Genomic DNA, 22,762 nt, shown 5'->3' on the forward strand with positions numbered 1-22,762 from the left:
ACCTGCTTCCTATTTTTTTGATGTAATGCTTTACTTTATTGATTTATTCTTTAGTTTTATAATAATGAACAATTTTGAAGTTAAATTTCAATTTTCACGATATCATTCAAATTCATAAGCTGATAGAAGAGTAGATTTTGAAAGTTCTTATCACAAGAAAAAAATCTGTACTAATGTGTGGTGATGATGTTAACTAGACTTATTGTGCTAATCATTTCACAATACACAAATATCAAATAACTTTATACATGTGCAACTAATATAATGTTATATGTCAATTATATCTCAATTTTAAAAAAGAGCAGAAACAAACAAAAGATATTATTTATCCAAATTCAGGAAACTAGCCACACATGAAATAAAATGTATACATATCAAATGAAAACATCACATCTCCCCTCACAGTCTGCACTCCAGTTCACTGATTTAAAATTTAAGAATAAATAAAAACTCCAAGTAGTCACAGAAATCACTCAAATTCTATTTCTTTGCCTTTAAAAAGCATGGTGCTAGTACTGGTTATGTTTTATATTTAAAAAATTGTAGTAGAAAGCACATAAAACAAAATATACCATGTAAGCCACTTTTAAGAGTATAGTTCAGTAGTGCTTGATGATATTCACACTGTTGTGCAACAGCTCTCTAGAATTTTTTTCATCTTGCAAAACGGTGATTTTATACTCATTAAACAAATCTCCACATTCTCCTACCGCTAGCTCCTGGCAACCACAATTCTACTTTCTGTTACCCATGAGTTTGAATACTCTAGGTACCTCATTTAAGTGGAATCATACAGTATGTGCTTCTTGTGACCTGCTTATTTCACTTAGCATAATGTCCTTGTGGTTCCCTGTGCTTTGAAATTATTTTTCCAAAGTAAAAATGCCCTTTAAGTTTTTCTGATTACAGTACCATAAGCTCATATAAAATATCATAGTATAAAAAGTTCCTCTATAATTTCTCAAACGCCCTAGATAACCACTGTTAATCTTTTCTGTATACATATCTTTGTGAACACATAAAATATCTATCCACGCAAATACATTCTGATATATTCCCAACTAATAGACAATTAGGATGTTTTCAATATTTTGTTTCAAGAGCCATGCTACTGTTAACACTTTAGACCTGTCTTTCCAAACTTAAGTCATTTCATTGGGAATAACTTTCTCAAAGTGGAATTGCTAAGCTAAAAGGCATGAACTTTTTCTCAAGCCTTCAGATTTGTACTGTTAAACTGATTTCCCAAGAAAACATATTAATTATAATCCCAAAATCTTATATGAAAATGCCTATTTCAATATTAATCATGCCAAACCTAAGCATTATTAACCTTTGCCAATTTCACTTTTGTATTTATTGTTATATCTTTGGTTATTAATGAGAGTAAATGTACTTTAAGCTTGTTGGCCATTTATATTTCTTCTTTTGTAACATTTATAAATTTCATGGATTCTGCCTCTATTTTACTATCTTTTAAATAGTACAAATATTAATCTTTTAAATGTTACAAAAGAGGGCTAAGCTTATTTACTTTTTAAACATTTATTTATTTATTTATGGCTGCATTGGGTTTTCATTGCTGTGCACAGGCTTTCTCTAGTTGCGGCAAGTGGGGCCTACTCTTCGCTGCGGTGCGCAGGCTTCTCACTGCGGTGGCTTCTCTTGTTGTGGAGCACGGGATCTAGGCACACGGGTTTCAGCAGTTGTGGCTCGTGGGCTCTAGGGCACAGGCTCAGTAGTTGTGGCGCATGGGCTTAGTTGCTCCACGGCCTGTGGGATCTTCCTGGATCAAGGATCGAACCCGTATCCCCTGCACTGGCAGGCAGATTCATAACCACTGCACCACAAGGGAAGTCCAGCTTATTTACTTTTAACTGAGCAAATGTGTCTCAATTTTAATAAGGGTGTCATTTTTGCCATTTTCTAGCTTTACATGTTTAAATAATCAAATCTGCTAATCTTTTCATTTTAGTTTCTTGCCTTGGTGTCTGTCTTACTTAAATTTTTGATTTATTACTAATATTCTTTTCATGGTAAAAGTTTTATCATCTAATAGTTAATGAAAGCAAATTATAATAACCCAAGCAACAGAAGCCCCATTTTTGGAAATAATGAACCATATTATGATAAAGTAATTCAAATTTCATCTTAATTTTAATTTATATCCTGAAGGTGGCTTCACAGGTAATTCAAAATATTTAACAACTTTTTGGCAACTTACAATTTACTTTGAAGCAAAAAAGTATATGCTACAAAGCCATTTTTCAATTTGGTGAACTGGGATTCTATAAACTGAATACAAGTTTTGTTATCAAATACACTTCTGAGGTAATGATAAAATGCACCAAAGAATTGTGTTGCTCATATTTTTCACAGAAAAAAAAGGGCTAATGCTACAAATTTTCATAAGAGATCAACACTTACTTAGTGGAAGCACTTTTCTAGTCTATTGTAAAGACACTATGGGTTAGTGTCTTAACCTCCTACTCTTCCTTTTCCTCATGGTACAGCAGTCATTAAGTTTAGATGAGATGGTATGTAGCCCACATTAGCAGCAAAACAGCTGCAATATATCAGTGGTAGGCCTTGTCTGACAGAGCGTTGTGTAATATAAATGAATTATAATAAATTCTCTTTGTTTAATCCAGTTTAAGCTGGGTTTTGCATTACCTGTAACTGAAAAAAAATGCTAGTACAAAGTAAGATTGAAACAATCCTCTATTTAAAATGAACAAAAACTATTTAAATTGTTTGGAACTAAGAAAAATTTTCTTCATAGAAACAATATTCTACTCAACCTTAATGTATCTCATGTATAATTTTAACAGTAAAACTTAAATACAACATATATCAATATACTTCAAAATCACAACTTTGTAAGCCAGAAAATCTTTCCCCTCCTATCCCAGCCTGCTGGGATGGGGGATCTGGATGATATGGCAAGGAGAAGTATCAGCTGGAGATGGTTTACTAATTCCTTTGCTTTTGTTTACCTGTCCATTGTTTTTCCTTGAAAGATGGGAGTTCATAGTGTACCAATGGGCAAGGAAGATGATGGACAAGTTTACAGAATATAATAAAGAAGAGATATAGGTGAAATGGGGGAGTGCTGACAACTGATAGGCAAAGGGTTTAAAAATGACAAAACTTTTGCCCTAAAAATAATTTACCCTTGTTAGTAATTAATTCCTCAATCTATCTGGCTATCTAAAGGTAAAATAAAAGTAACTATTGGGTCAAAATAGGCCATAAGAGTAATGTCCAGAGTCACCTAGCACAGACAACCAACTTCTGAGCACTTCAAATTATAGTAGATCCCTGCGACTGAAAGTAATTTTAACAGCTTTATGTAGGAATTCCAAGTCAAAATGAAGAAAATATGATCAGAATATCATTTCAGGCTAGACAGTGCTGAGTTTAAAACATTAAGACTAACTTATGTTGTACAGATCCACCCTTATGTGAATAGAGGTCTTCTAAGTATGTCAGCTTTGTGCACAGCCAAACAATAGGGAACAGAGGGGCAAAAAAACTAGTGGAAAGAAACTTTCATCATTTGCTAGCTATGCAACCTTGTCATTCAAACTTGCCTTAGTTTCTTCATCAATACTGAGGGGGTGAGGTAGGGGGGCTTTTCCTGAAGATTACTGGGGAAGATCAGCTGTGATAATGAATGTAAAATGCTTTAGAGACACTACATTTCTAAACAAATGTAAAGAAAGTTAAAATGATCTATTATCTTCTCCAAAATACAACTTTGCCATTTACAAAACTAAAATCTGGATCTGGTAAGGTATGCACTACTTCTGGATATTCTTCAGATACTTTTCTTTGGTCAAAGGTATTACAGGTAGCCCCTGCTTTTCAAAAGTTCGTTTACGCCACTTTGCTTTTACGAAAAGAGGCAAAAAGTGCCAACAGTACTCATCATGTTTTACAGCGAACCATTATAGAGGCAGCACACCCTCAGCAGCAAAAGAGGCACCGCCAAGCTCGTTCCCTGGGAACTACACTCAATTTAAGCTGCGACAGCTTTGGACTGTGTCTTTGAGCACCGCGATTTATCTCAATTTATCTCTTGCATCCGGTAGCAAGATGTGTCCTAAGGTAATTCCCTCTTCACTTTATGTGGCATACTGAAGATAATGGAACACTCTACTTTTGGATAGCAGTGGAAACTTGTATTCTCTTGTTTTTTCTTTTCAACTTTGAAGGTTAATTTACATACAATAAACTACATCCACTTAGAGTACACAGTTTGATGAGTTTTGAAAGTTGTATATATCCAAAAAAATGCCTCTACATTCAATATCTAGAACATTCCCAATGTCTCTAAAATACTCTTTGTGCCCCTTTCCAGTCCCTCCATGCCTGATTCCAGAAAACCACTGATGGTCTATCCCCAGCAGGCAGGTACAGTGTGCAGTAACTGTCTGACATGAATAAATATAAACACAAGTAAAAAGTAACCCTTAAAAAATACGAATACTTCTAAATACAAAAAATAACGTTATTTACCTGAGTTTCTTTCTTATTGGATCCCTCTTCTGTATCTGATTGTTGTTCTTGTTCATTTTCATCACTCTAAAGTAGATTTTAGAAAAGTAAATATAAATTTCAAATGGTTAATATTTAAATACATTAGGGTTTTTGTAATTTAAAATGACCCTTGAGAAAAACCTAACAGGAAATGGATCAAAAGGAAAACTGTTTTTTAAGTGTGACTTTTTTTGCCTTATTTAGAGGAAGCCTATTTTGTCTGCATGGTACAATATAAGTAGGTTAGCGTATATGGTGAAGAAAGATCATCTACCTAACGTTCTGATTTAGGAAACACATTCATACTGGGGATAAGGAAGCTGGAGGCTTAGCATAAAAAAGGTGATACTCAATTTTATATTGTAATGTTAATGCATGTACTTTAATAGTCAATATAGATACTATGTAGCTGCTCAACTATAACGAGGCAGCAAAAATAGGAAACTCATTAAGAAAAGCTCTATTCTATAAGCTTGGCAAGATTTATACAACAGTCCTATTATATTTAGGTAGTTCAGCTATCTAGAAATTTTTTGGGGAATTTACAGCACACCAAATAGAAAACTAAGGTCTCAGTAGGCTAAAAACCTAGACTCCCAGACAATAGGAATATTCTACTAGAAGGCCTGAACATCTCAACAAACCATAAAGAACTGAAAGAAAAGGGAAATTTGCAATCAAACATATCTGGCTCAGGTTCACTATAAAAATATCACAGGCTTTAAAACTAAATCATCCTATTTCATACTGGTACAGCTATTTTCAGCTCTGTGACTTAGTGTAAATTTATTTAAAAAATTTTTGAGCCACAGTTACTTCCTCCACAAGTGGGGATAAAAACCTTATAGAATTGCCCTAAGGATTATAGAGGATCGCTGTACAAACTATCATGTGGTACCTAGCAAAAATGATATGTTACTAAGTGAACAGGAGAAATCAATGCTGCTACTGCCAGTATTACTTATTAATATAAATGTATTAATTCCACAACATGAACTAATTGTCTTTATGCATTACTGTCTCATGGAAGAACACAGGAACTGGAAATTTAAAAAGTGGGAAGGCTAAGAGCTAACTAAGGCCATGCGCCACAACTACTGAGCCTGCACTCTAGAGCCTGTGAGCCACGACTACTGAGCCCGTGTGCCTAGAGCCCGTGCTCCACAAGAGAAGCCACCACGATGAGAAGCCCGTGCACCACAACGAAGCGTAGCCCCCACTTGCTGCAACTAGAGAAAGCCCGAGGGCAGCAACAAAGACCCACAGCAGCCAAAAATAAAAAATAAATAAAATTTAAAAAGAAATAAAAAAAAGTGGGGAGGCTCAGAGGTCCTGAAAAGTAGTAACTAAGAAAAAAAAAAAGGAAACCTAATAATAGAGTAAAAACACTACCTTATCTTTGACAGAGCCCTTGGCTCTGATATAGGTTCAATCATGAGGCCATGAAAAGAGAAGGAGACTTGTGCTGATGGTTGATTAGAACACAATTCAATGCAAGCTCAAAATAAAAAGATGAGTATTGGCCCATACGGATCTCAGAAAGAATTCTTATAATGCTGGTTAAGTGTATGACTCCAGAAAGTGGATTTTTGAAGGGAGAGCTGGTGTAAATAAAATTGGGGAAAAATAAATACTATATAATAAAGCTTTGCCTGTTAAACCCCTAATACATATAAGTTGTTATTATTATTTTTTTTTTTTTTGTGGTACGCAGGCCTCTCACTGTTGTGGCCTCTCCCGTTGCGGAGCACAGGCTCCAGACGCACAGGCTCAGCGGCCATGGCTCACAGGCCTAGCCGCTCCGCAGCATGTGGGATCTTCCCGGACTGGGGCACAAACCCGTGTCCCCTGCAAAGGCAGGCGAAATCTCAACCACTGTGCCACCAGGGAAGCCCACATGTAAGTTATTAAAAAGATAATTTTTAAGTAGTAAGAGTTACTATGTTAAGGTGCTAAGACTGTGAGGTTTTATTTTACTCTTATTAAAATGTTACTGGGCAATCAGTGAGAATCAACCAGATATCATGTACTTCCTGAAAGAGGACAAAACACCCTGCCAAGAGAATACTGAACCAAAATCTGATCATTTCTCTACCTCAAACTACCAATGTATAGGAAACATAAAAAGCTACATGACTGTGTTAAACTACAGTTCAGGGACATAACCCAGTTCATTCAAAAATAACTGTAAGAAAAAAAGAGATGGAGGACATAACTGATTACAAGAGACTTTAAAGAAATAACTAATCATAATGTATGGTCCTTATTTGGTTCCTACTCAAATCAGCAAAGTATAAAATTAGAACAGGGACTTCCGTGGTGGTCCAGTGGGTAAGACTGTGCTCCCAGTGCAGGAGGCCCGGTTTTGATCCCTGGTCAGGGAACTAGATCCCCCACGCATGCCGCAACTGAGAGTTCACATGCCGCAACTAAGAGTCCTCATGCCGCAAATAAAAGATCCCGCGTGCTACAACTAAGACCTGGCGATGCCAAAATAAATAAATAAATATTTAGGACTTCCCTGGTGGCACAGTGAGAATCTGCCTGCCAATGCAGGGGACACAGGTTCAAGCCCTGGTCTGGGAAGATCCCACAGGCCATGGAGCAACTAAGCCTGTGCACCACAACTACTGACCCTGCACTCTAGAGCCCATGAGCCACAACTACTGAGCCCACACCCCACAACTACTGAAGCCCGTGTGCCTAGAGCCTGTGCTCCATAACAAGAGAAGCCACTGCAATGAGAAGGCCGAGCACCGCAACAAAGAGTAGCCTCTGCTCACCACAGTTAGAGAAAGCCCACGCGCAGCAACCCAACACAGCCAAAAATAAAACAGTCTATGGCAAAACTGAGAAATCTAATACTAAATGACTACTGAGGAGGGTCTCACAACAGAGCAAATAAATTCTAGCCATACGCCCAGAAAGATTCAGGAACTGTAGGTTTAAAAAAAACCAAAAAAATAAAAATAAAATAACTATATAAAAAATAAAATAAAATTACAACAAACCATTTATGGCAATATGAGTCAACAGGACATTAAAACTGACTGGATATTCAATATTAAGGATTTATTGTCAATTTATTTAAAAGTAAACATGATCATGGCATTGTGATCACTTATATGATAACATTGTTGTTATTTTTATTATTTTTTAAAAATAAAATATTAATATTTTTTAAAAAGGTGTCCTTAATTCTTAAAAATACAGACTGAAGTTTTTACATATAAAATGATATTACTAAGATTTTCTTCAAAATAATATGGGAGTTGGGAAAGTGGTGGGGATTTAGCTTAAACAATAAATACCTGGGGTGGGGCCATATACTTTTTTATGTTTGAACTTTCCTGTATTAAAAAAATTTTTAATGAAAAAAAAAATCAACTGGCTAAAAAAACCAATTCTCCCAAAACCAAATTATTTTTACCTTTCTGTAGGTATATGTTGTATTGAAACAGTATAAATATCACTTTAACCACATCACCCCATAGCTCTTCTTTCTCTTGCATATGAATATCAATATCAGGCATACAATCAGGGATCAAGAAAAAAAAATTTTAATTTATAGGACTGTTATAATTTGATAAGTAAAGCACTGCATCTATCCAGCATCACTTGAGATGGAAATAATTGTTATGTATATCATAATCATATTCATGAAAACAGGATTAAATGTAAAGCATCTTTCTTTCAAGAACCGCTAAGATAAATGAGCAGTTTAGCCATTATACAATAATCAACATCTGTACACTGAGCTGCAGCTATTATTATTTTATTCGAATATTGGGACAGTATTCTTGCTTTTAATACCAGAAATCTAAGTAGTTGTTTATTCTTATAAAGAACTCTTCTGATTTAAATAAGTCAGCTCAAACACACAGTGATATCTAAAGAATATATAATCTGAGGCATATAAGAAATCATTAGTGTACATTCTTGGAAAGATTAAGCATACTATCAAGTAGTTATATTTTAATAGGTTCTCACATCTTGTGTCCAGAATGAAACTCCTGTAGATCTTCTTTTCTCTCTTGGTCGCCGTCGTTCTCTGATTGATTTAGGTTGTGATTTATCTTCTCCCTCTTTTTCTTCTTCTCTCTTTTCTCCTTCTGTTAAGGATTAAAATTATTCATATGGCAGCCATGTATCTTGATAGTATTTTGCAGTGTAAATGTGAAAATAATTCTAAGTCAACCTCCTTTGTGAAGCCTTCTAAAATTCTCTAATCAGAAATAATTTTTGCCCCTCCCAGTGCTCCTATAACACTTGGCTTAAACATGTATCTGTATCTCTCATTAGATACATTTTTGAGAATCAAGATAGGAACTAGTTTTAATTACTTCATTTTTCTAGTGCCTAAAACAAAAATTTTGCTAAAAAGACACACTATTTGCTGAACAGAAAATAACTGAATCCTATGAAAAGAATGGGGTCCCAGTTATTAACATCTGACAGGTAGAAGTTTAAATGAAATAATAGGAAATGTTAATAGCATCAATATGCCAATATACAGATGAAAAAGAAATCTATTTCTCAAGAAATAAGCATAAAAATAAGTTTTTTTGGCAAGGACATTACGTATGTTAAATGATTTTTGTTTAAAACAATTTCACAGAAAACTGTTAAAAGATATCTACATAATATGCAAGAAATGACTTGAAACATTAATAAACTGCTCCTATAAATAATCACCCCACCAGTTTTTCTATACTAACTTTTCTATGTTGATGGACATAAAGATTTTTGAAGGCAATAAAGATATACGTATTAATGCCAGACCATATTATTTTCTGTTTTTATTTTCTACTTTTCTCATTCTCAACCATCATGTTCTTTCTGGTTAGGTAAAATGAGTCCCAGTTTAGGATGTTGTTTCTCTTCTGTTAAACAATTAGTTAGGAAAAACCAACTCAAAGAATTAATCTGAAGGAAACAAAGTGTTTTCAAAATTTGGTCTTCTTACCTCTTTCATTTTCCTTTGTTAATCCTCTGGAGTAAGCAGAAGTTATACCTACAAGACTATTTGGCCTGTTTAGTTGACTTGAAGCATAGAGTGAACTGCTCATGGTAGAAAGTGAAGAGGATGGAGTGGTTGAACTTGAAGTTGATACTGGTCTGTAGCGTTGATAAGTCTGTGAAACATTAAAATTAACACCCATTTGAAATATTAAACAGATAAAAACATATAAGACACAAATTCATTTCAAAGGAGAAGTAATGTTCTAATCATATGAAAATAATTTAGATTCCCAGTTAAAATCCTTATGAATATTTTGTATATGGTTTGATACTTAGTATATAAATCTCTTGCATTTTGAGAATCACAAGAACTACCCGTGCCACCTGACCTAGCGGTGTTGTTGGTATACTATTACCTCATCATATGTTCTGGAGTACTTTTGTTTATATTCATCTTCTCTAGATGTTTCTGACTCCTTCTTTTCTTCCTGCTTCTCTTTATCCTGTTTTTCTTTTTCCTCTTTTTCTTCATTTTCTTGTTCTCTGGTTCGGGTAGAACGACTCCTTCCTATCGTTTTCTCAGCTTCCTGAAGATCAGTCAATGTCACCCCCTGCACGCAAAAAAGGACAAATTTAATTATCAGAGGCATTAAGGCTCATTTCAAAGGAATATTTTATAAGTAGATATATTAAGTATGAATGTATTAAAAGTCAAATATGCATGTTTGGAATTGGTTTGCAAACTGAAACAGAATTTCTACTTAGCAAGTCACATTCATTCTATGAAGAATCATCATGAGCAGCATAATAATAGGTACTGGGAAAGAAATAAAATATGTGCAAGAAATTGTCTCTGTAGTCAAGAAATTAACAGAATAGCACAGGAACTGACCATATGAATATAAATATTCCCAAGAAGTTCAGAGAAAGAAGGAAAAGCCAATATATGCATTATTTATATATTAAATTTATATGTATTTATGTTCTATATATGTATATGAACACAGAGAAGATTTCAGTAAAGAAGTAATTTTGGAAGGTTAAGTCTTGAAAATAATAGGTTGGATTTCAAGAAGTTAAGGTACAAAGACAGAAAAAATATGTTAAGTAATGGCAAGGATTAAACACTTGAATCTGGGGACTTCTCTGGTGGTCCAGTGGTAAAGAATCTGTCTTCCAATGCTGGGCATGTGGGTCTGATCCCTGGTTGGGGAAATAAGATCCCACATGCCGCGGGGCAACTAAGCCCGCGTGCCACAACTACTGAGCTTGCGTGCCTCAACAAGAGAGCCCACGTGCTGCAAACTATTGAGCCCATGCACTCTGGAGCCTGCGTGCCACAACTACAGAGCCCACATTCCCTGGGGCTCACGCGCCACAACTAGAGAGAGAAAACCCGCACACCACAACTAGAGAGAAGCCCACGCGCTGAAATGAAGAGCCCATGTGCCTCACCGAAAAGATCCCACATGCCTCAACGAAGATCCTGCGTGTTGCAACTAAGACCCGAGGTAGCCGAAAAAATAAAGAAAATAAATAAATATAATAAATAAACAGCTGAATCTGGACTTTGGATCCCCTCAACTGTAGGAAAGGGAAGACACAAGAGATATAGGAGAGAGAATGGCGAGGGGGTAAGAAGATGATAACTAGCTTGAGTGACATTTTTCTCATACTTGTATATCAGCTTTTTGATACACCTAATATAAAAGACCTATTTCCCATACCTTCCAAATACGCATATAATTCTTTAATGACTATGCGACATCATATATGATTAATTTTAATACTGATCAAATACCCTGAGCCAGATACTATATTAGGAATAGAAAAATAATTACTTAAGGAGATACAAAGGCATATGCTACTTAGACGAAATGTAACATTAACAGTATAGCCACATAAAAAGGCTATGGTAGGATTACTAAGGCAACTTTTATCTTTTAAGATTTACTCATATTATATAGTAACATCAATATTTTCACAGAAATGTGAAAAAGGGAAAGATAATTTATTTTGAACTTTTATATATTATACACATTAAATATACCTGTGTTGATCTTCTAGACTGTCTTGCTTGTCTAGATCTTGCTTTTCTTTGGGATTCAGACTCTTCATCTCTAACAGGAGTGAGGTATGATCTACAGTAATAAATAAAAATTGTCACTTGGAGATACAATACCTGTGAATATAATTACACATGAACGTGCGTAAGTGAAACATTTAAGTTTAGCATTTTAATGGATTTTAAGAAAGAGTCTTCAGAAAATGGTTAAACCCACTCTGAAATTCAACAATGCAATTTGATAGTTTTTTAGATTGGAACTACTCATATTAACATATTTTTAAAGTTCTTCCTAACCACAGTTTTGGTTTTATTTTAAACTATGTAACATCATTCCTCTTAGCTCCCTTCTTGATTTCCTGCAACACCATCCTAGATGATATGTGAAGTTACAAGGCTAAACTCTATACTGTCAGTGTCTTTTTATGGTAAAGGACTGAATGTAATATTTAGGATATGGGATGACTAGTGAGGAAGCAGCACTCCCTGCATTCCTGTCATTGTGCATTTACTAATAATGTTTTTGGCAGACATCTTGTTCGTACTTTAAGTTCTCTAAAAATTCAAGTGTTTTTATACACGAACTGCTTTAAAATCAGCATCTTATTCTTGGGTCACTGATTTTCTGATACAGAGAAGAGGATTTGGCATTTATGTTCACTAGATTTTATATTATAAATCTAAGCCTATGTTCCATCCTGTCACAAGGTACGCACAATTTCAAAAGCATGCAATCTATGTCAAGAGGTAAATAATGAATTAAAGGGTTGAACAAGCAAAGGCAAGACAGAGCCCTGTAACATAAGAAAACTTCCCTCTAATGATCAATATTATTCGGGAAGTTCAATTGTTAACACTTTATCTAGTTATACTACCATCTAGCTCACATTTCTCAGAGAACATTCTGAACTTGAGTATCTGTATTTTCTGTTGTTCATTAAGTTTATCAATAACCTATTATCATACCCCTATCTCCAAATGCTATTTTTTAAAAACTCTGTTAACTTTAGTGTTCTTCTCAATTTGTAATTCATTCTGCTCTTTAACCTCCCTGACACATATTCACATATTCGTAACAACCTTTAGAATTTATCCTTTGTTTTATGCCTTATGTTTTATTTTTTCTGTGTCCTTTAAAGCTCTAAGTTCAGAGAGTATAACACATCTTCAAACACCTTACAGTTATTTACAGTTCCTTCAGAATTCTTTTTAGAGAACTCTCATTCTTTTTGATACACAGGAATGCATCTTCCCCTCCAAAGTCTTGAATTTTTTGGAATCTGTCTCTCTAAAACTAGAATACAAGATTCATTATTCCTAGGATTTGTCTCCTTGGATAACTAACCCTAAGATGACATAGTCATTTCTCACCCAAGATCCTGGTTGCCTCAATTTCATCAATTAACTCCCACTTACTGGTTAAACTTAGTTCTAGAGGACTGGTTCTTCTTGCTTCTACTCTAATCACAGATAAACTGTAAAGCAAGGTAAGTCAAGAAACTCTCAAGAGGGTGTTTTTACTTGAATGAGACATCCAGCAAACTTAGATGAAAATCCCATCACTTCTATATTCTGACTTGTTTTTATCATCTGCTTTGAGAAAATATCACTTGTGTTCTCTATTCGGTTGAATAACTTATGGCACTGTATCATAAGGATAAAACTTTTTTTTCTCTTTATCCGTATGTTTTCTATCATTTTTTACCTCTAGGTTTCTAGAATATCCTGAATGATTATGTCTTTTTGCTATCATAGTAGAGCTACATTTATCTCATCAATAAGGCACAGCTCATCAAGTTGAAGCATTTCATTGAAGAGCTCTATCCTACCAAATTTGGTTTCTATTAAAAACTAGTACTGACTTAAGTTCATAAAATAAAATTTTAGTTTTTTTAATTAAAAAAAAATTTGTCTCCCTAAAAGTGAAAGGCAAGGGAGAAGTCACTAAATAAAACATTTTGCTTATCACCATTTCTGTAGTTTAACTTTCTCTTAGTTGAAATTCTGTATGGTTTCATTTGTACCAATGCACAAACCCAGAGATGAATACAACTGGTAGGATATCTGCCCTCTCTCCCTTCTACGATGCTCAAAACCTTGATATTCCTTTTTCTCCCATTGTTTTATTATTTCTATTCTGTCTATACATCAATTCTCTTGAGTTTTAAGGTTTTTATTCAGCTATAACAGATACTGTCTCATTTTTATTACAACTCCAGTGATTTTCTGGGACAAGAAAGAGGATAACCAATAAATTTGTTATTAGAGTTTAAGAAACATTAATTCTGGAATGTGATTTTTGTATTGTTTGTTGTAGAAGTTGATTATATAAATGTGGAAAATACTATACATTCTAACCTTCTCTAGGAAAATAACAACATATTAAAGGGTCTGAAAAGGACTGAGTGGAAGAAACCTGTTTAACTGTGTTTAACTCAGCATTTTCCAAGACCATTTAAGCAGGAAAAACTTTTTTTTGTGTGGTACATCTATTAAATGTGTAAAAGTTCGCTGTGAAATATTAGCCTGAAAAATGGCTATTTTTTTCATCCATTCATTTAACACTTATTTATGCATCTACTGGTCCTATGCAATTTACTGCCTTTTGGACTTCCACCAGATGAGAAAAAAAAAATAACAGAAAGAGAAGAAACCTAAATGTGATAGCAAATCTAGTTTAACAAAAGTTTATAGCAGCCTAGACAGCTGCATGTATCACTTCAGCATTTCATGAGCTGCTCTGAAAGTACAAATGGACATGAAAGACTGAATTCTTATTTCCACTATGTACAAAGTTTTCATATATAGTTTAAAACAACTGTATTGTCAGTATGCCCCTTTACCCCATGGCAAATAGCACTATCAACCATCACACTCTCTCCCAAGAAGCCTAGATTCTTTTTCAATACTTTCAAGCTGCCATGAAAGTTAATAAATCTATTTATCATATCTGGTTTAACATATGCAGGTTAGGGGCATAAAAATTACTAGCTGAAAGACTTGTAAAATCTGTTCATTTAAAATTTCCATACAAACATTTGCTCCAAATTAGCATAAAAACCTAGCCTATTGATTTGTAATACAGGAAATATATTTGATAGTCCCCATCTGAAATTCAGTTCCTTTCTCCTCCTTGAGGTGTCTATACAGAGCAGATCTCTAAGAATAGGATGTAGAAAAGACAAATAATTCATATTTTTAATATGTGTTTAATTCCAAAGAGGCGATCATCAAAAAGATGATAGAACATACCAAAATCCATTACTATATCATATTGTCATATTGATCTCTTTCATATAACTGTATAGGGTATATAATTTTACTTACTAGTCTTAGATTGACTGCTATTTTCTAAACAATCCAAAGGTTATTTTTAAATTAAGGTTTTTTTCCTTCAGTAAAAGCAATTATTCTATATATTATTTCCCTGACATTTTATTGGCTGAAATATTTATATTTATTTATAATATTTACATTTTGGTCAGTCAACCAAATTACATCTCTAAAAAACTGAATACCAGCCCTTGCTTCTCACTCAGCATTTTTCCTTCCAGAGGGAAAATAAGTGGACAAATGGGAGCTGGCTGAGCCAAGGGAAAATGGTAGAAAAGAGTAGTTGTACCAAACCATGTGAATTCATACTACAAATACTAAGTTATTAGTAAGGTACTGTTTTGCAGTTTGAAAAGACTACGGAGAATTAGAAATGCCTAAACAATGAAAGAATTTGCCATCTTGCTCCATCTATCTATCTATCTATCTATCTATCTATCTATCTATCTATTCATTCTGCCGCTCCGTGAGGCTTGCTGGATCTGTTCCCTGACCAGGGATTGAACCCAGGCCATGGCAGTGAAAGCCTGGAATCTTAACCTCTAGACCACCAGGGAACTTCGCCATGCTTCATCTATTTAAAGCTAGCTTCTCCTCCCTGCTCCCCAATGCCTCCTCCCTCCAATTAATCAATTGGAAATCTTTATAAAAACAGAAAATTTTCATCCAAACCTGATCAATAAAGACAGGAAAAGTCAACAATAATGTGGAATTTAATAGTGTACACAGTAACTTTACATAATATCTAAAAGTACATATGTAAGGGTACCTAAAAATGGCATAAATGTATTAGTATCTTTTTCAGTCACAGTATATTCTTAAATCACCATACATACATTTGGGGGCAAATTTTCAACTATATACATTTTGAAACCATTAATGAAATTTAATTAAAAAGACAAACAGGGGAATTCCCTGGCAGTCCAGTGGTTAGGATCCGTGCCTTCACTGCTGAAGGCCCTGGTTCAATCCCTGGTTGGGGAACTAAGATCCCACAAGCCAAGCAGCGCGGCCAACAACAACAACAACAAAAATGACAGACGAGGCCAAAATTGCAAACAATTATTTGACATGAAACAAAACACAAACATTAATATTATTGCACACATCACTGAAACAAGTGAGACAAAATTTCTGTAATGTAGACCAGGAAAAATGTCAATAGACATATTTTATTTCTTATGATATGAGAACCTGCTCTGTCCTGACAATATCACCAAATATTTAATTCTCAATCTTTAAAGTCTTCCAGGATTTATTCTAAAAAGCTGAAACTCAATACTTTCCAACAATATAAAAAAATAAAGAAATCTGAGGTTAAGAATCATAATTTGCTTGTTCTGAAACAACTGATGATTTTGGGGAGACATTTATTGGCCTTAATTGTCATTGGAAAAATTTTTTTAAAGTATGGAATGCTAGAGATAGAAAGGACTCTAGAAGTTAAAAACTATATAAATTAAATACCTCATTTTACAGAAGAATAAATTCTGACCCACAGAGAACTCTTACCTTAGGATTAAGGCACAGCAAGGAGTAAAAAACCAAGACCTCCTGAACCTTTTCCCCTTCAGCTCCCCACCTCCCAAAAAACCACAGCCCTCAAATTCATTTCCACTAGAAGAGAATAATGAGTGCCTATGAACCTCTGATTTCTGTAGGCTATATGGTCTCATTGAAAACACCTCAAAAACCTAAAACTGACTAAACTTAAGAGAAAAACAAAACAAGAATAGTTAAAATATGATATGACCTATACTGGTATTCAAAAATCACAAAATGCTAACTGCTTGTAGTGCTGTGAGAGAAGTATCATTAAATTTCACCATAAAAATAGAAATGAAGCATAAATATATTGACAGAAACTAAAGATGTAATGATAGGAAAGAAAACTTTTTTTAATTAAAAAAAGTTTTCAAAACATTTAACATTTTGTTACTTTTCATATATTCACCACAAATATTACTATAAGGATGCTACTACTTACAACAGGCCATGCACTTTGCTAGGCATCAGAGACAAAAGATGTATATGACTGTATATGAATACTATGTGCTAGAAATAAAACCAAATTAATCTGGTTGGTATTTTAGTTAAGGAAAATATCAGTTATGTAGCTAATTTTTCAAGAATAAAACATTTAAAGAGGTTACATTTAGTTTCCTAAGATGTTCTTTCTCAAGAGGGAAAACCAAATTCAAAGCTAGGGACTATGCATGATATAGCAGACAGAACCCTACACTAATTCTCCTGTAATACTGGGCCTAGCTTTAGCTCTCATACTTACTAACCACATAAAAGTGGAAAAGTCACTTAATATCTCTGGGACTCAGTTTCCTTCTGTAAAGGATATCATAAAAGATAATAGGTAAATTCCTTTCCACATCTATGATTCCATACCAATTGGCTGCAACAGGAAGAAGTGAGCAATGCTCATAAAAATGTTTAAGCACATAAAACAAATTCACAGACCCTTTAAAAAATTTAATAACAAGTGCCTTCTATGTACCAGAATTAAAACTAAGTGAATGTAGTTAACATACTTAAAATTATCTGGCTTACACATATGCATAAGAAGCCATTCTTCACCAAAAGAATTTTAAAATGAAATTCTCAAAAATAACAACAACAAAAATCGTTAAACATGCATCACATTTCTTAATAATGAGGCGGAAGGGGGAAACAATGAGAAGAATAAAAAACCTGTTTTTGTCATGTTACATCTAGTTTTCCATGAGTATGATTTGTTTGGTATGTGTTTTAGAGTATGCACTTAGATCTTCATCAAAAAAATGTTCTGAATTAAAGAAACCATTAAAACTAAGATGGCTAAGTATGAAGACAACTATCTGGCTCAGTGCCTTTAAACAAGGACATTAATTCTGTCAGAGGTGGGTTACCAAGCCTAAGGCTAATAATTGCTAATTAAATCAATTTACATAGTTCTGAGCTGATCTAGGTTATCTCATGCATTAACCTACTGAAGAGATAGTCACCAACTTCCCAAGATTAAAAAACCAAACAAAACAAACAACTTTCATCATTGGGCAAGATATATCAGCAGTCCTATTAGGACCTTTACACACCTGCGTCTCTCCCTGACCTCTGAAGTGGAGGAGACAGTGCCAGCAGTAGTTGTAGTCAGGGTTGTGGTAGAGGCTGCAGCATTTACAACAGTTGGAGCAACAGGAATGGTCACTGCCGTAGGAACACTGTCCTTTTCTTTTTCAGTACTATCCTCAGCCCACAAACGATTTGAGGTACTATAGCATCATAAGCAGCAGCACAAAAAAGAGAAAAGGAAAACAGCTAAACAAGGAAAGCACTTTCTAGCAGCTGAAAACACGTGACTACAGGGATGGATTTTTTTAAAACATAAGGTGAGACATCTTTCATCTATGAACCAGAAAGTTCACCCAGAGCTGTCAAAGAGAAATTTACACTTTAAGCAGGAAAGTTCATAAGTCAGGAACTTAGTATTTTTTCCCCAGACATGCATAATTGCCTCTTTTCAGAACCAATTTTTGTTTGTAAATCATTTTAACAAGGTCAATGAAAAAATCCAGAGCCCCACAATCTTCTAAACAAAAATGCATGCACATACATAAGCACACAGTAGGCCTGAACACAAAATGTATCTGTGACTCACCTGCTTTGTGTGCCTGCTGAGGAAGAACCCGTTGTAATCTTTGTAGTAGTGCTTGTGCTGGAAAGCAGGCTTTTCTGAAGCCCAGCTGCAGAGGTAACTGTTGGTGTTGATGTGGTGCTTGGAACACTAGAACTAATCAAATCATCTTGTCTTCTACCAAAGGAGCAACTAAAGGAAAGAGTCATATCTATATAGAATGTGTTTGAATGTGTATTCTATAGTCAATGCCTACACATTATACAGATTCACAAGGCTAGGAAAAAATCTAAAAGACTGTGTTCCTAAATACGCCACCGGCTCCAGCACCAAGAGTTGCATCTACAACTTGCTAGAGTCTAGATGATTTCCCTAATTTGGTAGTGTATCATTTTACTGCACCCCCCCACCCACCAACAAGATTCAAAGATGATCTGATAGTTTACATTTCTGGAACTGTTCCAGGTCATATGGTCATGCCAGGTTGGGTCTGGAAAAACACTTTGGTTTGGTTTTACTCGGGGAAAGTTAAGACTTAAGCATTTTCTAAGAAAGTGTTTCGGCAATGGGTCACATCCCTAGGAGTGACCCATGCCTATATTATACTTGTGGATCTTTTGGTCTTTTTTTGGTTGCTTTTAGCAGAGAAAATAACACATAGATTTTCCACCCCCTCTCCAACAACATTCCAATTCAAGGCATTTCCACTGCTCTGAGTTCTAACACAAGTAGAAACTTTCTAGGTCACCACATGAGATCAATTAATTGATCTATTTCAACTGCTCTAGTCAATTATATAATTGACTTAAATATAATTACATACAGAGTTCCTTTTTTAATATACTATAATCTAAAAGATACTTCATAGCATATCAAATTTAATTTAAAAATATATAATAGGAAGGCATAAGTAGGAGTGAATTTTCACCCATCTTTAAATATATATTCTGTCTTTAAATGAAGTTTTATTTAAACAAAAATATAATTAATAAAGGCGTTTTTAATGTTCTATTAAATTGAGAGCTCCAAACTGCCTCATATTTTAATAAAAGAATACATAAAAGTTACTTAAGAATTATATTATTACCTTTTATGATAAGTTGATCCTTCATTAATTGAGCTATTCTTTTTGAGATCATCTTCCCATTTTCTTCTTGTATATGAACTACTTGTTCGCAAACTTGAAGAATCTCTGTGAAAAAAATATCCTTCAGATTCTGGTAGATAATTTTAAAATAGGGTTAAAGAAGCTGTATTTTAATAAACATCTGTAGAAGCAAAAACTAGTAAAATCCCTTAGAAAAACACTGGAATATTTATTAAGAAGTGAAAGTAATTCACTAAGATTCCAGTTCTAAGATTCTATCCCAAACGTATAATCCTAACTATAGGGGGGAAATTTAAATGTTTGCAGAAGTTTTATTTATGATGACAAAATATCAGACAATTTAAATGCCCATAGTTTGGGGAGGGGAAATGGTTACTTTAACCTCAGCAAATCTACTCTATGGAACACTATTTACTAAATGAAAAACAATGCTTATTGAAAATACATACTAACATATAAGACATTACGAGGTCTTAAGTGAAAGAAAAAGTCAAGACACAAAATTGAATATTATAACATGATTACAATTATATTAAAAATTCTAATACTCTATATGTGCTAAAAAGTAGGAAGAAACAAATTTAAATGTTGACAGTGATCAAGTAAGGGCTTTTTCTCCCTTCTTCTTTCTCCTTTTCTATTATGTTCCAAATATTTAGAAAGCATATACTAGTCTGTGACCTCATCTGCCACCACTGCCCCCTCACTCCGTTACAACCATAATGCCTTCAGTTTTTTTGCTATTTCATCAACATACCAAACCCGCACCTCCTCAAGTCCATGTACTTGGCATTCTTCCTATTAGGAATACCCTCCATCTCTTCCTGAAATCCATATCCCACATAATTACAACAATGCTCATGTTTTAACTCTCATGCTAGATAGTAAAGATTTTATAGTAAAAAAAATAAAACAAATCATAATGAATCCACCTGTTTTCTTTCTCTTCAATGTCAGATGTACTGGCTAGTCGTCTTGGTATTGTAGGTGCGACATATGCAAGCCTAGTTCCTTTACTATCTTTCTCCTACACAACAGGGAGAAAAAAGAGTGAAAATAAATCTGTGATGATTATAGGTGCTGCTAAAAGTATTATGGAAAGAGTATTCAACAATGTATAATTACACAGCCATCATAGTTTATTTTATAATACTTCCATAATTCCAAGCTAAACTCCAAAACTGATGTCTATCAATATTCAAGTACTATAAACACTAAAAAAGTCTGTTCAAATTTTCTTTTCCCTCTTCTTTAATCTAGAATTAGCTCTTTTTTAACATAAGAAAAATTCCTCCACATTTTAATGACTTTTTCTGAAACTTCTGTAACATGTACTGTAATGTAGTATTGTAAGATAAAATATCTTTACTTCTTTCAGAGAAATAAGGTCTCAAATACGGTTCACTGATAAGTTTCAATTATTTACATTATACAAGCTATTTACTACCTTGATATTCTATGTTTTAAAAATATAACATTAAAATATACAAAACAAAAAGTTATTTAAATTATATTTAACCAAATCTGGCTGAGAGTGTAGTGACAATGACATCTGTTACATTCTCATTATACTGGCATCAAGTACTTGGAAAACAACTGGAAAATAAATTTATACAAAATAAAAACTATTAAAATTACTTAATGAGAAATTCATTTCTGAATTTCTGATACATGTAAACACTCCTGTATAGAGCAAGAAAACTGTAAGGAAAAAAATGTCCAAGCACTAAAAATGCAATAGAAAATAAATCATCCAATTATACAAAATAGCACTGAATGAACTGTGGTGCATTCTATTTAATGCAATTTAATACTGCCTTTCAAAATATAGTTATTAAAATTGCTGACTAGGACAAAGCTGTGATGTATCAGATGAAAAAGTAGGTAAAGAAATTGCAGATATTGGATAAATGCAACCTATGAGTATAATCACATTCTAGAACAAATGTGTTCCTAAATTTTCAAAACCCTTCTTAATATATAAAATTAGCTTGCTCCTTGATACATTTTATTGTAAATTCTCAAACAGAATAAAGGATTCCTTTAATTGAGTATAGTCTCATAATTCATGTTTTGGGCAAATACACCTGATCTTCCCAATAATTATATCCCATATAGATATCTGCTTAAGGTAGGTACATTTGTATTATCATGTAATTCATTAAGTCAGGTGAATTAAGTTGATACACAGATCTAATGATACATAGTAGAAAATCCAATGGATCTGATTCCTGGAAAACAAATTATCATAGTTTTTATAGAAACCAAATTGTGAAACAGATTACCTTTTCTTTATTATCCAAAGAAGAGGAAAGTCTGGGACTTGAAGCTGAACGCATAACACCTGCAGTGTCTTTTTCTTTCTGAGCCTCTTTAGATGCTGTGATTTCTGCAAGTGCTCCATAACTACCAGTCTTTCTAAGTCCTAACCTCCAAGATGCAGGAGACTCATCTTTTCTCTCTTCTTCTTTGGGAGAAATTTTTGTAGCTGAAGTTGGAAACTGTTTTAATTTTATTTTATTTTTAAGGAAAAGGAGAAAAATTATACAATACTGATCAGTCCTTAAACTGAAAATGAGAATTTTACAGATAATATGTTTAAAATTATAGTTAATAGTTTCAGGAGAAACACTTTTACTAAGCAGGTTAATGTCTTAGTCAAAAATGTAAAGATCTAAAACTGAAGAAGGAAATATTACCTTTCCAGATGTTAGATTTAAGAACACACACTCCACACTTTGTATCACACAGAAAAATTATGATGCAAATACAGAGAACAGAAATGAGCACACCATAATGACTTAAAACCATGCATCTTTGAAACCAATATTCATATTAAACTTGTTATGTTGTAACCTAACATAAATCCTTGCACATCGAAATGCCTCACCATAGATTTTTCACCCTTACTGGGCACAAGAACAATGCCAGTTTTGCGCAAGCCCTGCCTCCATGATGCAGGGTCTACTGATTCCACCACAGGCATGATAGGAGCAATGAAATCATACTAAAGCCAATTAAAATAAGACAGGTAAAGAGATAAAGATTGAAAGTATGAAAACAGGAAAGGAAGTTATGAGCAAAACAGACTTTTCTCTTTTTAAAAGAATTTTATAATAAATTAAAA

At 33.9% G+C, this 22,762-nt stretch overlaps 1 protein-coding gene across 13 annotated transcripts in view; it reads right to left on the reverse strand.

Annotated features, from left to right (window-relative positions):
* PPP1R12A (protein phosphatase 1 regulatory subunit 12A) overlaps positions 1–22,762 on the reverse strand; it is a 151,022-nt gene that overhangs the window by 19,273 nt on the left and 108,987 nt on the right. For 4 of the 13 annotated variants that reach the window (XM_059081631.2, XM_067009792.1, XM_059081628.2 and 1 more), the window contains exons 10-20: positions 22,526–22,642; positions 21,921–22,136; positions 20,568–20,662; positions 19,615–19,719; positions 18,552–18,719; positions 17,989–18,165; positions 11,555–11,645; positions 9,921–10,115; positions 9,509–9,677; positions 8,533–8,654; positions 4,522–4,587 (exon numbers count right to left, since the gene is read on the reverse strand). In XM_059081631.2, the coding sequence (XP_058937614.1) occupies positions 4,522–4,587; positions 8,533–8,654; positions 9,509–9,677; positions 9,921–10,115; positions 11,555–11,645; positions 17,989–18,165; positions 18,552–18,719; positions 19,615–19,719; positions 20,568–20,662; positions 21,921–22,136; positions 22,526–22,642 (1,521 nt within the window). The remainder of the gene's footprint in view (positions 1–4,521; positions 4,588–8,532; positions 8,655–9,508; positions 9,678–9,920; positions 10,116–11,554; positions 11,646–17,988; positions 18,166–18,551; positions 18,720–19,614; positions 19,720–20,567; positions 20,663–21,920; positions 22,137–22,525; positions 22,643–22,762) is intronic. The other 9 variants (XM_067009794.1, XM_059081633.2, XM_067009795.1 and 6 more) reach the window with 5 other exon arrangements.

This window comes from Kogia breviceps, chromosome 12, assembly GCF_026419965.1.
Source record: "Kogia breviceps isolate mKogBre1 chromosome 12, mKogBre1 haplotype 1, whole genome shotgun sequence".
In the NCBI taxonomy this organism is placed as follows: Eukaryota; Metazoa; Chordata; class Mammalia; order Artiodactyla; family Physeteridae; genus Kogia; species Kogia breviceps.